Source organism: Lissotriton helveticus, chromosome 8, assembly GCF_964261635.1.
Source record: "Lissotriton helveticus chromosome 8, aLisHel1.1, whole genome shotgun sequence".
NCBI lineage: Eukaryota > Metazoa > Chordata > Amphibia > Caudata > Salamandridae > Lissotriton > Lissotriton helveticus.
Window position 1 is genome coordinate 341,963,592 of NC_136069.1, and position 17,761 is coordinate 341,981,352.

At 38.4% G+C, this 17,761-nt stretch overlaps 1 protein-coding gene across 3 annotated transcripts in view; it reads right to left on the bottom strand.

Moving 5' to 3' along the window:
* FLT3 (fms related receptor tyrosine kinase 3) overlaps nt 1-17,761 on the bottom strand; it is a 469,875-nt gene that overhangs the window by 266,731 nt on the left and 185,383 nt on the right. For all 3 annotated transcript variants that reach the window (XR_013599399.1, XM_078655995.1, XM_078655994.1), the window contains exons 3-4: nt 12,612-12,826; nt 5,979-6,094 (exon numbers count right to left, since the gene is read on the bottom strand). Coding sequence is in view for 2 of the 3 variants with exons in the window: in XM_078655995.1 (XP_078512121.1) it covers nt 5,979-6,094; nt 12,612-12,826 (331 nt within the window). In the remaining variant the exon portion in view is untranslated. The remainder of the gene's footprint in view (nt 1-5,978; nt 6,095-12,611; nt 12,827-17,761) is intronic.

Consider the following 17,761-nt stretch of genomic DNA (forward strand, 5'->3'; position numbering starts at 1 on the left):
AAAGAGGGAGGGAAAAAAAAGAGGCCGGACGGAGGATATGGGCCCCAATAATTGAATGGAAAAGAAGGCTGGGAGAGATTTAATATGAAATAGGGGGAAAGTCAAACGCAATTAAGATTATATGATATTTCTTAATGATGGCTTTCTATTGTTTCTAAGATGAATTTTTTCCCATTTTATAGCTTACTCTACCCAGTCTAAAGCTCTTTGTGTTTTTGGAAAAAAAAATGTATTTGTTTTAAACTTGATGATAATGTTTTCTGAATTGTAAGATTATATTTCTTTTTGGGTTTTTTTCTTTTTTTTGTTTCTGTTTCTCTGGCAATGTATCATGAACTTGTAATTCTGATGTTGATGGGGAAAAAAAAAAAAGAATGTTCAAAGTGAAACAGAAATTGTTTTCTGCTATATTTAACTTTGTGCAAATCAGCTGCGCCTGAACCTTTTATAAATTACTCCTAATTACACAGTGCTTAAATCTAAAATGTAATCTGTTCAATCAGTACACTTAGAAAAGCAAATATGAGCCAGACTGTTATCTTATACATGAGGCTGCACGCGTTTAAACGTGCAGTTTCAAAATGTTTATATGCATGGTCCAGGTGGTACATTGGAAAAACAACATCATTCTATCTAATGGCAAACAACTTATTATAATCAATAGTCAACATTGAATTCATTTTGAATGCTGTATATTTGGCTTTCATAAGTTGTCTCTTTCTATTTTTAGGAAGCCACTCCTTGCTCTTGCCTTTAATCTCTCTCCTACAATAGAGACTCTTAGGGCTCACATGAGATTAATGGGTCCCTTACATCTCAACCCTTCCTGGAAGATATTCCTCACACCACTGGCCAAAGCTCTCCCTAAACTTAAACCTTCTTGCCAATCATTCGCTGGCCTTTTGTTTTGATAGTTGTCTTTCAAAGGAAGCACGTGACACTTGGCTGCTTTTGAAGGTAAGATATTCTGGTCACTTAGAGGAGATACTCTTTTTATCCAGGGATAGATGATGTGCTTAGGGGAGGTGGGATTTTGCTCTTATTTTTTAAGGTCAAGATAAGGCGGCTTTGGGAATCATTTGGATGGGGAGAGAGAGGGAATCCTAGGCCATGCTCAGCTTTGACGTTTTGTGCAACTGGAAAACAAAGCACTGTGCCTAGCTGGAACGGAAATGCATAAGTGATCTGCAAAACAGAAGATAGTAGGAGAATATGTGTAAAATCTAATTTAATTCATTCATTAATATTCTGCTATCACAAGTGGGTTCGCCTGTGAAAACAGGGGCAATTTCTTTCAAGGCAGAAAGCTGCTTTAGACTGAGAAGAACGCATGGACGAATTCCTGTCTGTCTACTAAAGAACTGAGGGGTACAAACTCTTACTGTACTCCAAGTCTCCTGTCCTGAAAAGCTTCTATAAGGCCAGGGAGGAAAGCTGGATTCTTGCCAGTTCCCTTGCAGAGGGCGTTGGCGTATTGCCTCTCGCTGACACACAGGGATGAGTGGGGGGAGGTTTTTCCCAGACGTAACCTTCATGCTATGGAACATATTTCCCTGTACCGAGGTAAGTGTGCAAGATCCACAGTGAGTTGTGGTAGCCTTATGGAAAGCAGGTAGATCTGTAGCAACTGGACATATTATTCAGCCATGCCTTGTGATAATTCTTTTCTGATGTATTGGGAGCAAAATAACCCCTATCTGCTCATGTGCTGGGTGCAATTGCAGAAGGAACCAATGTTCCATTTCCAACTGGGGATTCTGTTATGGACCTGAAATTGGGGAGGAGTTGCAACTTGAAAGCATGAATCTTGTCTGAAGGACCAGTTTGAAGATTTGTACATTTATACATCAGCTAAATCCAAACAAGGACATTTGCTGCATGTGATTAAAACTGTATTTTAAATGAGAGTATTTTGAAATAACTATTCTCTTATGTATCTGGGACAATCCTTGGTCTTAGTGCCAAAACTGTAACACTGTGCCCTGTTATTTAGATCCACAGCCCACTCATTGGTGTGATGATTGGATGACTTACAAAGATTGCTTTGGACGTAAAAACATCAAAATGTATCCTTTTAAAACTCTTAATTTTCACATCAGATTTCTTTCACTTTTGTGTCATATTGATTATTTATTGATCTCTCTGTAACAATAGTTATCTCAGAATTGTTTTTGTTTATTTCCTTGCTGTAATATGGCGTTGTTTTTACTGATTAGGTATCACATGCAATTTGCTCTGAGGAAGGACTTGCTGCTTGTCCCAAGTTACCAAATGAAAGGCTGATATGCAGCTTAGAAACCTGTTTAGTTTCGGAAGATGGTTTTGACTAGTGTGGGAGTTGATCTACGTATCATATCATGGGTAATTCCTCTCTCTTCCGTAGTTCAACCAACCTGTTTCTTTGACACAGCATAAAGGTTAGCTGGGCGGGTGGCCTTATCATAACTTGTCTGCAGAAAAGGTGGAATCTGTGCTGGAAATTCTAGGTCCTGACTTACTGTGTCAGGATATGCACATATGTCCATTAGAGATGTTAGCAATGGCTGCAGGAAATATGCAAGTTATGTGGGCTTATCCACAATCATATGTGTGAACAGGTGGTGGGGAAATAGGTTTTCCCAAGGGAGAGTTATGTACAGTGGCAATGAGATCACCTCCCACAGAGTTGTAACTCTAGGTTTTCATAAAGACTTGAATGCTGTTACCTAAATTATTGCACTTCTAATTCTAGCCTAAGTGAAGTCAGTGCAATGTGGAAACAAGTCCATAATGGCCCATTTTAAGTGTTTTAGGAAAGTAATTACGGGAAGAAGAAATATATTTTACTAATGAAGGAAGAAACTAGAAAAAATATTGTACAGATGCAGATTTTGCCTAACCCTACACCTGTAGCTAATACACAGGAGTACATCTAGGGAAAATAAGGATAAACGTGAAACTATTTAAAAACTGTAGATTTCCACAATAGATGGATAGAGGGAAATGTGTGTGGTAGGTATTTCTGAATGTTAAAACATTTATGTTTTTGTATACTCCAGTCTATAATGTGCAGACAAAAGTAGGAATAACAGCCCTCAAAATGGAGTAACCATGTAACACAAAATGTGTGAAAGTGAGAAAGAGGCAAATGGGAACAGCGTTGACACAAATTATTTTATAAGGTGAGGGATGGCAGGTATATATTAAAAGTGTCCAACAATGTGAAAAGTCACAAAATATTCATTGTAATACATCTAAGGTGCTATATTTGATAATGGGATCTTTAGCTGGCTGGGCCATGAGTAGACCAAATTAGCCCATGACTGAAGGCCAGGTGATAATATTTACCTTTTCACTTAGATGTAATTGTGGACCTTGAACCAGTCAAGTATAAGCTGGTAATTTCTAATGTCGCAATTAAATTCCAGTGCCACTCTTCTGCTCATTAAGTGGTTGTGGTGAAGAAAGTGCTGAGATTAAAAGGCTGAGAGATTTGTGGAACGACCACAATTCCTAGTTTAATTGCTTATTTTCAAGTGAAAAACTTGGAATAAGTGGCATTTATACTACACAGTAAATACCATACCCTAGAGTATCATTATTTTACAGCGTGACATAAATATCTCACCCTTTCCCAGCCCACCCATGCATCAAGGCCTTAGGCCTATGGCTATATCCCTTTAAAAATCTTGTACTCTTCCCAACATTCTTGAACATTTGAACATGTGGAAGTGTCAAACAATGCAATTATACAAGAGGCAATTACTTCCTGATAGTCGCCTCTCTCAACCCAAAGCAGAGAAAACTAAATGGTATGTTAGGCAACAATCAATGGGTCAACACAAAATATACAAAAAATACAAAATATTAGGCAAACAACTAGTAACAGAAATTATTTGTTGTCCCCTGCCTCCTCACACCCCCTCTATGTATTCCTAATGTCTTCTATATATAAGGATAAGGCCAGCATTAACAATTGTTTGTTAAAAAGCCATATACATTTCTAGCAGTCATTTAAAAAAATGTAACGTTTGTTATGAAAAACGTAAAAATACGGGCATATATACAAGCTCTTTTTCAAAAGTCACTCGCATAATAATGTTACAACCATTATGATTGTAGGAAGCACTGTGTAGCCCATGGATTCCCAAACTTTAAGCACAGGACAAATTCACATTGTATGACAACATTTTTTTCTTGTTGTGCATCAGCAGAACATCCATTTGAGGTTTTGTAACGTACTAATATTCAACAATCTGCCTACTAATGTAAAAAAAACTATTATTATTATTATGGATGTTTTATAAAGACACACACTACTATATGTGGGTCTCGGAGCTCTAAAGCCAGCTGACTGTAAGGAAAAGTGTTAAAGCAGAGCTAGCCAAAAATATTGGCTAAATATCATGGGGCCTGATTCACAAACTGCATTTTATAGCATGTCAAGGAGAACTACAATATTGTGATCAGTACTACGGGTCCCTACTCATGCTGAATAGAATTGTAGATCCAGGTGTAAACACACTTTTGTTTCCTCTGCAGCAAAAACATTTTTTCCTGGGGAGAAGGATCCTACCCTATTCCCCAAGTCAGGCTGTAAAACCCCAACCTTTTCATGGTGGAATGGGATCGGAGAGGAGCTTGGCAATGCACATACGTGGGATTTACTACTGTAGATTAAACCTCACTTGTAAAAGAGTAATAGGAACGAGCAAATACATTAACACCCTCCTAAGAATCCCATTTGAATACCAGTCAGGGGTAAATTAGTCATTATGAGCTATAATTATATGTTTATGGCCAAAAAAACCTTTGTGTATTTGGTCCTGTAAATCGGGTCCTTAGGATTTAAAAGGCCCGATTCACAACAATGTTGCTGTGAGTATGTGTGACAAACTCTTGTAATACTTCTTGCTTACTCCTGAAATTGAGTAGTAAGCCTGGAGGACTGAAAGAGTTAGTCACACCAAAATCTTTGTATATCAGGCCTAAAGTTTTTTTATAATTCTGTGTTTCTTCATGCTTTTATATCCATCTTTTAATTCCACTATTTTCTCTACCGCCATCAATATCACCTGTCCTCGATATACCTCCATTGTTCATCCCACCGCAAGTGTTTCATGCTCCCACATGGTCGAAGCTTCAAGGAACATGTTACATATATAATTGCAAAATTCATAAAACTGCTGAAGCCCTTTCTGCACACTTTGTGGCCAATTTGCAAATGGCACGCAAAAACTCAGGAATTAACTCCATAAAATTACTCCTGCATTTGGAACAAATTTGCCACTTTCGTTGAATTCTCTAATACAGAGAGAGCACTTGAAAATAATGCCACACATTGTTACACACAAATACAACTTCCATATACTGAATTACCATTAGATGTCAAATGTGCATTGACTCATGTAATTTATTTTTTTGTTTCTCCAACAGTAATTTGTTTTCCTCTGAATGAACTAAACATTAGCCTACACATGAATACATCAGAAGATGTCACTCAGTAGATGCTACACTGCAAATGCTTCTAATCCCATACTAGGTAGGAACATATATGTTTTACCATTTTCAGGGTGGAATCACTTAAAAGATAGTATATTTACAATTTATTGTGTCTTCCTACTTGTAAGTCCGATCTTCCTGAAAAGCCAATAAGACTGCCCAAACCCGTAAATGTGTGATTTTGGAAACTCGAACATATTGGCCGAATTTCCATAGACTTTCCATTTGCAGGGTTAAAATTCCCTCAATCCTAAAGTTTTTTTGAATCAGGATAAAGATTATGTCACTGCAAATGCACTCTTCTTCACACTGAAATTCAACAATAAATAAATAGCTTCTTGTGTCTGATGCCTTAATAATAGCCTTGTTTTCACTTGTTTATGCTTAGAGCAGGAGTACATGAAAATAATAACTTTGGCTTTGACGTTGGGTGAAGAGACATCAATATACTCATGTTGTTACAGTAGTGGCTTCCTTCCAACTAAACTTTTACTTACTTCGTACTCGTACCATAAACCGGATTGTGTAGTTCTGAATTTCATTTTTGATTGAAAGTTTGTATTCTCCAGCATGAGTGTTTCTGATTTTTAAAAACTCCTTCGCAACAAAAGCACTGCAAATTTAAACAAAATCAATTATTTAAAAAAAAGGGTATTAGAATACTGAAGTTTAAAGATATATTTTCTATATCTATCTCAGTGGGCTTGGTTAAGACATTCAATGATCCTTGACTAGGCCAATGGTGGGGTGAATGGATGTACGTATTGGGCTGCCACCTGACCTGACTGAAATTCTGGGTCTGAATCGCAGAGATTTCTACCTTGAGTAGGTAATACTAAATGTTAGTGAATCTTGCTGAATGCATCTATTGTGCTGTCTTTGAAATTGTAGAAAATACAATCTTAGCAACCACATGTAACTGGCTACTATGCCCTTGATCTGACACTAACAGTAGATACGCCATATGAGTAAATAGGCAGTAGGAAAACTAATGCTAATAAATGCTGCTTTTTAAACACACTAAGTCTTAGCTGTAAAGTCTGCTCTACTGGCTCACTACCAGGGGTGAAATTGATAAGCAAATAAAAAAGTGGGTGGTATGCCCAAATGACCCTCCTATACATGGCCATGAAACATCTGAAAGATAAGGAACAAGAAAATACGGAGGGATAAATCTCACATTTATTTGCGGGCAAGGCACAATTAATTACCCTGACGTTTATCAATAGCTTTTCAACAAACAATTACCAATGATTTATTTTCACACACATGCCGTTGGGTCGGCCTATGACCCACAAATTGATTTCATATAAATTAATCAAAAGCACAAACAATGATATACACTTAAACTTGCAAAGAGGACATACAAATATACATATACTAGCAGCCCGTCCCGACGTTGTCCGGGTATGAAATAGAATGCGTGTAATGTGTGTATTCAGATACGGTCATTTGCGTGTTCCCCCGCTTGAGGCCCAGCTGCAGCCCTGGTTGATGTTAGCAGGCGCGTGTCCCCCCGCTTGAGGCGCAGCTGCAGCCCTGGTTCATGTTAGCAGGCGCATGTAATTAGTGTAGTGATACGCCGCCTGAGCCCGGCTACAGCCCTGGCTGATGTTAGCAGGCGCGTGTAATTTGGTTTAATGTGATAGTTCAGTAACAGCGCGCATGAGAGGCTGCAGTAATTGTCCCCGCAGACCCGCTCAGTCGTGTGTGCCCCCGCTTGAGGGCCAGCGGCGACTGTCTAACAATTAGAATTGTGTGAGTCTTGAATGATTGTTTCCCGCTGTTCTTTTTTTTTTATGACCCACACCGGCGCTCTTCGGCCCGAGTGCTTTTTAGACGCACCCAGGCAAACCATACACTGCGTTCGGCCCTTTTCAGACTCACCCAGGCCAAGGCACATACTGCATTCGGCACCCCCAGTATGTGTGAGACAACGGGCAGTCCCCCAAGGGAGTCTTGCGAATGGTTACTTACCACGCTTCGAGGTGAACGCCTTTGTGACGCCCCCAGCACACGGCCACAGCAGACGATCTGATTAGTGTACGACCCAGATGGCATGAAGTGAGGAACGTAGCACACGCCCCCAGCGGTTGTCACGCCCCCAGCGTGCCCCTTGATGCGGCGCAATTGCATAATTGGCGCTTCACATGGCATGAAGGGTGGACACACACCCACAGCGCGGACACACGCCCACAGCGTTTGTCACGGCCCCAGCGTGCCCCTTGATGTGGCGCAATTATGACTCACTTGGCATGAAGGGTGGAACGTACAACACGCCCCCAGCGTTTGTCACGCCCCCAGCACACGCCCACAGCAGAACGCAGACACGCCCACAAGGGACTACTTTGCTGGCACGGTTCTTTTACCTTTTAAATGTATATGGTGGCCGTCTGCATAGCCTATGTCCTTCTGCTGCAACTGCCCTTTCCAACGCTGTACTGGGTGTTGTGATTGGTGCTGTGGTTACTGAGATTACCCGCCTCAAAGGTTTGGGCTCTCTCTTTATAATATTAGTATGGATATATATACACTACATACAATTTATCAAATACCCTAACAATTCAAAGTACTATTGTTCACTCATGTGTCTGAGTGATACACTAAGAGATAGTCCTTTTCGCAAATGAGGTATCACACCTCTCTACTTTTTCATTATGTGCGTACACAACCTTTTAACATGCCTAAATTGATTGAACTCCTCAAATATAGCTGTCGACGCAGTGGCGTTTCAGCAGTCAATTTCTTCCGGCTTCCTCAAGACAAGGGTACAACAATATCTAAAACAACAATGGAAGCCTCTAATTACATATATAAATACCAAATATACTATCCCATATTTGCCCACACAGTGCGCCAATGCAGTGAAACCACTCCCAACACAACCTACCATCAACCAGTGCAAGTTACGGCATGGGCTGACTTTAAGTGCACTACTCCTGCTCAGCGAAACCATCGGGCCTTTATACCACGCATAACCCAATACCCGTTACCCAGATTTGCTTCTGTGCATACTTGGGTGGTATTGAAGTCCCATCAGTTTAGCAGTAATTATGAGTTAATTAAACAGTATTGAACTAATGTAGTGAGTTACCAAATTAGCAGTGCTCCTAGAGAGGGTGCATGCAGAATTAACGTGCAATTTATATTGAAGTGAAACAACTTTAACATGTGAAAAATGCTGCTGGCATACTTAATAATGTAGGCTTTAAAACTTGCTTTCAGCAACTTGCTAACAATAGTTCGAATAAAATGTGAAAAAGATGTGCATAAAAAACTTGAAAGGCTGAAAGATTGCTTGAAACACTGTAAACTGTTTCAGTTAACTAATAAATGAATACTGTAATCATGAAAAAATCTTTGTGAAAAGAAGCTTCACACAAGTTACAGTGTGTGACATGAATTTTATCTCTTCTTTTGCATACTTTTGTTACTCCATGAGGAGAGGTACAGATGGATGAGATGGTAAACAGTCAAAATATCGAGTTGTAAATATCGACCTACAGAAATATCGAGTTAGAAATATCGAAGGTAAAGAATATCGATGTCAAGAATATCTTTGGACAGAATATCGACACTAAGGTAAGTAATATCGAATTTTTTTATATCGATGTAAGTAATATCGAAGTCAGTAATATCGATATCAAATATATCGATGTTACTAATTTTGATGTTACTAATATCGATATTTGTACTATTGTTATGTATTTTAATATGTATTTAATATGTATGTGTTATATGTTTTTGTTAAGTATTTTACTTGTTTTAAATGATATGTGAACTATTTTCATATATTTATAATGTTATTTTTAAGTCAATTTTATGTTTTAGTACCGGAGCGGGTTGTGGGTTTATAGGGGAATAGGGTGGGAAGTAATTTAATTATACTAAATTAATAATAATTTTTAAGGAATTATAAATTAATTTTAATTATTTTTGCGTTTAAGTTCTGTAGAGGGTAGTGGGTTTATAGGGGAATTGGGTAGAAAGTATTTTAATTGTAAGTAAGTAATGAATTATTTTCATTTATTGGTATTGATAATATATGTATTTTTAATTAATTATTAATTGGCAATTGATTATTTTAATTGGTAATTAATTTATTTAATTGGCAATTAATGTTTGTAATTGGTAATTAATATTTGTACTTGGCAATTAATTTATTTAATTGGTAATTAATGTTTGTAATTGGTAATTAATGTTTGTAATTGGTAATTAATTTATTTATTTGGTAAATAGTTTATTTAATTGGTAATTAATGTTTGTAATTTGTAATTAATTTATTTAATTGGTAATTTATTTATTTTTTATTGGAAACTATTTTTTAATAATTGTTAATTAATGTCTTATAAAAAGTCTTTTTTGGTATACAAATAATTTTATTGTTTTATGTTTTGTAATTGCTAATCAATTTTTAATAAAGAATATTTTTTTGTTTTTTAACATATTTTATTGCTCAATATTTATTATTTGGTAACTAATATTTATTAATTAATATTTATTGGTATTAATTGTTAATTAATTATTCAATTCTAATTATGTTTTTTTATTATTAATGGGTATTTCTAAGTGATGTTTAGTTATTTAAAATTTAAAATATTAATACATTTAAATAAAACAAATAATTTATAAGTATGTTATATTTAATTTTTATGGTATCCAATGCTTTCACTACTGTTGGACTCTCTGGAGTTGGAATACTAATTTTTACCCACCTGCTATCCAACGCTTTCCCTTCTGTTGCACTCTCTGGAGTGGGAATAGTATTTTTACCCCTACGCTATCCAACACTTTCCCTACTGTTTCACTCTCTGGAGTTGGAATAGTAATTTTTACCCCTACGCTATCCAACGCTTTCCCTACTGTTGCACTCTCTGGAGTGGGAATAGTAATTTATACCCCTACGCTATCCAACGCTTTCCCTACTGTTTCACTCTCTGGAGTTGGAATAGTAATTTTTACGCCTACGCTATCCAACGCTTTCCCTACTGTTGCACTCTATGGAGTGGGAATAGTAATTTTTACCCACCCGCTATCCAACGCTTTCCCTACTGTTGCACTCTCTGGAGTGGGAATAGTAATTTTTATCTCTACGCTATCTAACACTTATTCCAGTGTTTCACTCTCTGGAGTTGGAGTAGTAATTTTAACCCCTACGCTATCCAACGCTTTCCCTACTGTTGCACTCTCTGGAGTTGGAAAAGTAATTTTTACCCTTACGCTATCCAACGCTTTCCCTACTGTTGCACTCTCTGGAGTGGGAATAGTAATTTTTACCCCTACGCTATCCAACGCTTTCCCTACTGTTTCACTCTCTGGAGTTGGAATAGTAATTTTTCCCCTACGCTATCCAACGCCTTCCCTACTGTTTCACTCTCTGGAGTTGGAATAGTAATTTTTACCCCTATGCTATCCAACGCCTTCCCTACTGTTGCACTCAATGGAGTGGGAATAGTAATTTTTACCCACCCGCTATCCAACGCTTTCCCTACTGTTGCACTCTCTGGAGTGGGAATAGTAATTTTTACCCCTATGCTATCCAGCGCTTTCCCTACTGTTTCACTCTCTGGAGTGGGAATAGTAATTTTTACCCCTACGCTATCCAACACCTTCCCTACTGTTGCACTCTCTGGAGTGAGAATAGTAATTTTTACCCCTACGCTATCCAACGCTTTCCCTACTGTTTCACTCTTTGGAGTTGGAATAGTAATTTTTACCCCTACTCTATCCAATGTTTTCTCTACTGTTTCACTTCCTGGAGTGGGAATAGTAATTTTTATCTCTACGCTATCCAATGTTTTCCCTACTTTTGCATTTTCTGGAGTGGCAATAGTAATTTTACATCTTACGCTATCCAATGTTTTTAATACTGTAGTTTTTTGGGGACTTTAAATAGTAGTCTTATTTATTTTTCTATTAAATATTTTTTGAATGAATTTAGATAATGTATTATTTTATTAATTTTAAAAATATTGAAAGTATATACATTTTTTAATTTATTAAAAATAATTCTTTACTTTTTTTGTTATTATTTTATGTGTGCAGATCTATTTGTAATTTATAGTATTTTTAAATAATTTATAAGTAATTAAAGTAATTATTAAAACTTATTATTAAGTAAGTATATAATATATATTTTACATATGTGTTTAATTAATGTTCTATTATTATATATGTATTATTTATTAATTTTAAACATTACTAAATATTTTAACCATGTTTATTTTATTTATAAGTATTATTTACTTTATTTTACACATTATTTTTTAACAGATATAAAACAATATTTTTAATTACGATATTTTTAACCTCGATTTTTTTGTTTCGATATTTTTGTACTTACCATGTTGTAGATAGGATGTCGATATACTTGCCTTCGATATTCCAGCGTCGATGTTTCTGTAGGTCGATATTTTGGCTGTCGATATTCTGTCATAGATTCGGATGAGATACCACATAGGCAGAGGCATTCAAGTTGACAGAAGGTCCACAGTGGTAAAGCACTTGACGCGCTCACCCCTCATAGACCTTTCCTGACTGATTACATCTGGGGGGTGACCCTGCCTCCTCCCGCCTTCCCCATCCACACCAGTTAGTCGCACCAACAGACACTACATCTCTGCTTAGTCTTGGGTATTGATGATCAGAGATGCAGGACCCAACTTCACTTGATGACTCCCTACTGATAGGAATGAGCTGATGTGGTCACATGGGAACATTGCTGCTGTTATCCTGCTGACTAATGGACTTCCCATAAATGTAAGGCACCCACTCAGGGAATCATCTGCTCGGTCTGTAGAATCTCCCTAGCTCGAAGGGAGAATATGCATCACTGTCATGTTGGTTTCTGTTTACATGTTGATACGCAAAATCAATAACGAAATATGCAAACATGTGAGAACTCTGCATGCTAGGCATAAACATTCTGGATTTTTAAATCACATCTAGGCTTTGCATTCTGAAATTACAACCTTTTTCCATGTGTAAATCTTACTTTGAATGGAAAGAAAAATTTTATTAGGTCAATAAATGTATGCAAAAACATGTACAGATTTTACAACAGAATGTACAATTGGAGCTTGACACATGGGGACTAGGTTGTGTTAAGTTTTACAAATCCATTAACTTACTTGTTTTCGGAGTAAAATTGAAGACTGCATTCATGTGTAAGACCCATAAAGTACCAATAACATGATGCATGTCCTGTAATATTTGTCATCACTTTTATTGTCGCAAAATCAAACTCATCAAGCTCAATTGTTCCAGCAGGTTCATATATTTCTTCAGGACTCCGAGAATTCCCTCTGCACTCAAGGTCTTTTGCTCCACTCCAAATGTCTGGCAACTATATTGAAAAAACAGAAGTATGTGCACTGAGTTATGTAGCTTCAAAATGTTTAAAATGGCCCACACTATGCATCTTGTACTTCAAAGCAATACCAGACATTTGCTGTAGAACCTCCTATATATTGCCATTTTCTGGCAGTAGGTCTGATTATGTGTGCACACTTTGTATTGCATTGTATTGCAGTATTTATATAGCACTACGTGGCACTCTGAGGCTCTTACCTACATGTAAAGCAAGCTAGGTCATGTAGGGTGTGTGGTTGGAAAGGTGTTGTCTTTATGTTATGATCCTATGTGTGACGTCTTTCCATGTCGTGAGTAAGACCCACAGAGGTGCGGTTATCATGTTATTAGACGCAGCATGTAGCAGTTTGGTGAATGAAAACTGTTTTTCATTATGCTGGAAGCTATGAACAGCTATGCAGGTCTCTTTATGGTACTTCTTATGATATAGTCTGTTAAGCTGGTTACTCCACTAGGTTGTTCAATCTGAGATGTTGTGTATAGTTGTGAGCTGGCAAGGCTGAAGAGAGAGGGAAGTAGAGAGAAATGCCGGGATGGGCATTTTTACTGTAATACCATATGTGAGTGTCAGGGTGAGATGCAAAGAAGGAGGTCAGAATGTACAGGTTTTTGGGACCTGCAGTGGTGAACTAGATTAAACTCCTCCGAATTGTTCCGGTATGTGTACCATGTAAAATCACTGACTTATAATATACACCCCCATCAAGGAGGAAAGCTTGCACAGTTACTGGTAGTGTATAATCATTAAAGTTTTCGGTGGCACAATAACTTCAATGACAGTTCTGGAATTCCATCACGCTCATAGTTAGAACCTCCCATTTTAGGGCCAAAGACTGTAAATGCGGCCTATGTTTTCTGTCAGTATCAATATCACTGAGTGAAAACAGATGGCAATGAAATGATGGAGATTGATATTACATTTCATATAGAGCTATTCATCAGATGATTAAGGTAAGGCAACACTTAACTCATTAAAAGCCCTAGCTAAAAAGAAACTCTTCACATTGTCACATGTGCATGTAACAACTTTCTACCACAGAAGAGAGGTTGGGAACCATTGTTCTTCTAAATCAAACCCCCCAAAGTTATAGATTTTCCCAGAATTATGTAACTTTCTTCTTCCAATTTATTTTCTTTTTCCTTCCTCAAATTATTTACTTTCCACTCCTTTCAGTGACTTGAGCCTTCCTTTTTTCAGATTTTAATTTACTATTTATTATACTACTGTGGTAAATACAAAGCGTTTAAAACTCCACTGGCTCCCAGTCGCTCAACGGGCAGCTTTCAAGACAGGGTGCCTAATTTTTAAGGCCCTTCACTGCAGAAGTCCTACATTTATTAATTGCCTCATATAAAGACATGTTCCGTCCCGCAACCTGCGCTCAGCACATCTCCAGCTGCTAACCATCCCCACCTTTAAGCTCAAAGCCAGGGAGGGTTCAGGTTTTCCTATCTGGGTCCTAAATTCTGAAACTCACTACCGTTAGGGATACGGTCATGTAACAATCTCCTAGGGTTCAGAAAAATGCTCGAGACATGGCTGTTTGAGCAGGCTCATGCGTAATCAGTTGCTGCATTGATATGGTCCAAAGTTAAGCGCCAAGAAACTTTTGGTGTACGTGAGCTATATACATTTTTATTAACATAACATAACTCAGGGCTCAATTACTTTTTCCCAGTGACCTAAGCGAGGTGATACTAGGGCCAGAATTTAGGATGCTGGGCAGTATATCCCAAGGGCTACATGTCTTTTATTTATCTGGAATGGGGGTAATATGTGCTAGCTGGAATACCAGGTACCAATCTGTATGTTATTTTTCCTTCCAGGGCAAACAATGTGCCAAGTCTTCAAACATTTAGCACCTGGTTCAAAATTGAGTCTACCTACATTTGCTGTTCTAACATTGGAATGTGGTGGACTATGCTCCCGCTCTGATATATACTCTTGTAAGTATATAATATAGTACTCTCCTCTATCTTCGCCATTCTTTAGTAGTTCTCCTGTGGGTCAGAGTTAAATGTCCATCTTTTTAAGCTTGCCCATCTGCTCTGTTTCAGCTTTCCACAAAGCTTGTTTCATAACAAATCAAACTTTTCAGGTACTATGAATATACTTTGCTAGACTATCTGCACCTCTTATTATGTTATGTTAAGTTTTAATCATGGCATAGTACGATGTTCCACTATGCTTCATAGATTTGTAGGATAAAAACCACAAACATTCGGCAGAACAGAGCCAAAATTTGAAAATAAAACAATAATATCAAAAGGAAAAAGACAGGTCTTCAAGTGTTTCCCGAACTATGTCAGAGTGCTTTATTTTCCCAGATTGACTGGAAGAGAGTTCTGTACTTTGAATGAGGCAACCAAGTAAACTATATTGCCATATCAGTCACATTTGGCTTTGGTACAGCAAGAAGAACCAAACTAGTGAACCATAATGAAAAGGCTGGTGGTGTGCCAGTTAAATGAGGTAACAACCCAGTGAATTGTGGAGTTCACAAAGTTGTTGGAGTTTTGATAAACCACTCAATGAACTATGGCCATGGCATTTGAGATATCATCTCATTCAAACAGTCAAGCTAATATGTGGATCATTCTATTTTGTAATAGCTGTTAATTGTAACAAAATCTTTCAGAGCCTACTAGGTGGATGTAGTTCCATATTCCAGGAACTACTTAATAAGGGTATTGACACTTGGCCCAAAATTAGTGATCAATGTACTGCAGCATTCTCTTCAGCAATTAGGATACAAGGAACTTAAGTGTCAGAGGAGTGATTTGGATCATGTAGATTTTTAAGTTGTGCACCAATGTGACTTGCAAAGAGGACTGCTCCATATTTGTCAGCCAGACCTTCTTATCCCCACACATAAGGGACTTGAATCTCACTTTTGGCAGTACAAGGTTTGAAAACGTTCCCTGATATAAACAACCTGATGAATGATAGTGTTTCAGCTGGTGACAGATGTTCCTATTTTTCTGATGCCTGTCTTTGGAGCTGGTAAAAGCTGGAGATGAGTTGAGTCTGTGTCATGCAGGGTCTACCTGGGGAAGTTTTCTTATCCTCTGTCTCCATGATAGCACAGAGAGCACCTCCAGATCAGAAGTAGCCTCACCAGGGTAATTGATGTAGCTTCTCATTGGCAGGCACTGCAGACTGTCATTGCCTGTAGCACAAAGTGCAGATCTCGCATTGCTGATCGTCAGAGGCAGCAGAGTCTCAGCACATACAGGCCCATTCACGGTCCTGAAGAGCTCAAAACATCAGGATTTCTCTTTTCCTTGAAGAGGAGTGCACTCTGATGCCAGCTAATGGTCCAGGACCTGAGGAGGCACCTCTTGGGAATCAGGAACTCACTCTAGAAGAGGCCAGCAGGGCTCAAGCAGATCCAGTTGCAGGTCCAGGCAGGTCCAGTTGCAGCAGATGAGGTGGGCAGTTGCAGGGAGGCCTCTGGAGAATGTTGTATCCCTACAGCTCAGAACAGGAGGTCAGCCAACTCACCCTTGGAGATAATCAGGTTAGCCTAGGATGAAAGGAACAGGTACAGTCTTCCTTCTCAGAGAGCAGGTCGGGTATTATGCAACAAGGCAGTCCTCAAGCATCAGGACAGTCCTCTGGTAGCAGGAAGGCAGTCCTTTGGGGAACAAGGCAATCCTCAAACAGCAGGGCAGTCCTCTGGGTAAAAAGGCAATCCTCAAGCAGCAGGCAGTCTCCTGGGGAACAAGACTGTCCTTCTTCTGTAGTGTGTGCAGGGCCAGGAGTGTACTTAAGAGTAGCCCTGGAGGGCCAATATTTATACCTGGTGTCAGCATTTGGAGTGGTGCGATTCCCTATACTACCCCACATCTGGTTCTGAAAAAAATTCCCGGTCCCCTGTCAGGCCTCTGAGAAGTCTGGGTGACAAAAGACTTATCGCAGGTTCTTTTGTGTGTGTGCTGGAGGCAAAGCCCTTTGAATTGAAAATGGGGCTGGGTACAGATCCACCCCAACCATCCTTGCAGGATAGGCCATTCTGCCAACACCCAGTGCCCTTTGTCTCACTGTCTGGCAGGAATATACAAACCCCGACAGCAGAGACTTTTTTTAAAGTGGCAATTTCAGAATTGTGACTTGCAATCTGACTCTAGAACTAAAAGGGATTTTATTTTACAATTTATTGAGTCTAAACAGCATATCTCTATCTGCTCCCAGTAAAAAATTATCACTTTTTAAATGTAATAAGTTAACCACTAGTTAGAGATTGGTCTTAGAGCAGTGAAAAATGACTTTAGGAGTTTTTCACTACTAGGACATGTAAAACTTAAGTACACCTGTTGTCCTTTATAAGTACAATGGCACTGCCCTGTGAGCCTTTAGGGCCTACCTTAGGGGCGATTATATGTGTTAAAAAGGAAGGATTAGGCATGGCAACAGGTTTATTTTGCCAGGTTGAAATGGCAGTTTAAAAATGCAGTTCAGGCTGCTGTGGCAGGCCTGAGACATGTTTTAAAACATTACTTTAGTGGGCGACACAGTGAGTGCTGCAGGTCCACGAATAGCATTTAATTTACAGATCCTGGGTACATATAATATTGCTTACTAGGCACTTACAAGTAAATTAAATGTGCCAATTAGGTGTAAGCCAATTTTACCATTATTTAGGGAGCAAGCACAAGCACTTTCGCACTGGTAGTAGCGGAGAAGTGTACTGAGTCCTAATGCCAAAAACACAGCCTCAGAAACAGACGGCAAAAATCTGGGTGGGAACTTGCATAAAGGGCCAGGTCTAACAGTTATGCTACCAAATTATGGCGGAAGATAATGCGCAACTGTGTCTGCATTAGTCTGAAAGATGTTGGTTGTGTTGAAGCAAGCTCAAGAAAGATTTGCAGAAACTATGCCAGCTGGAGGTCATTGAAGAATCAA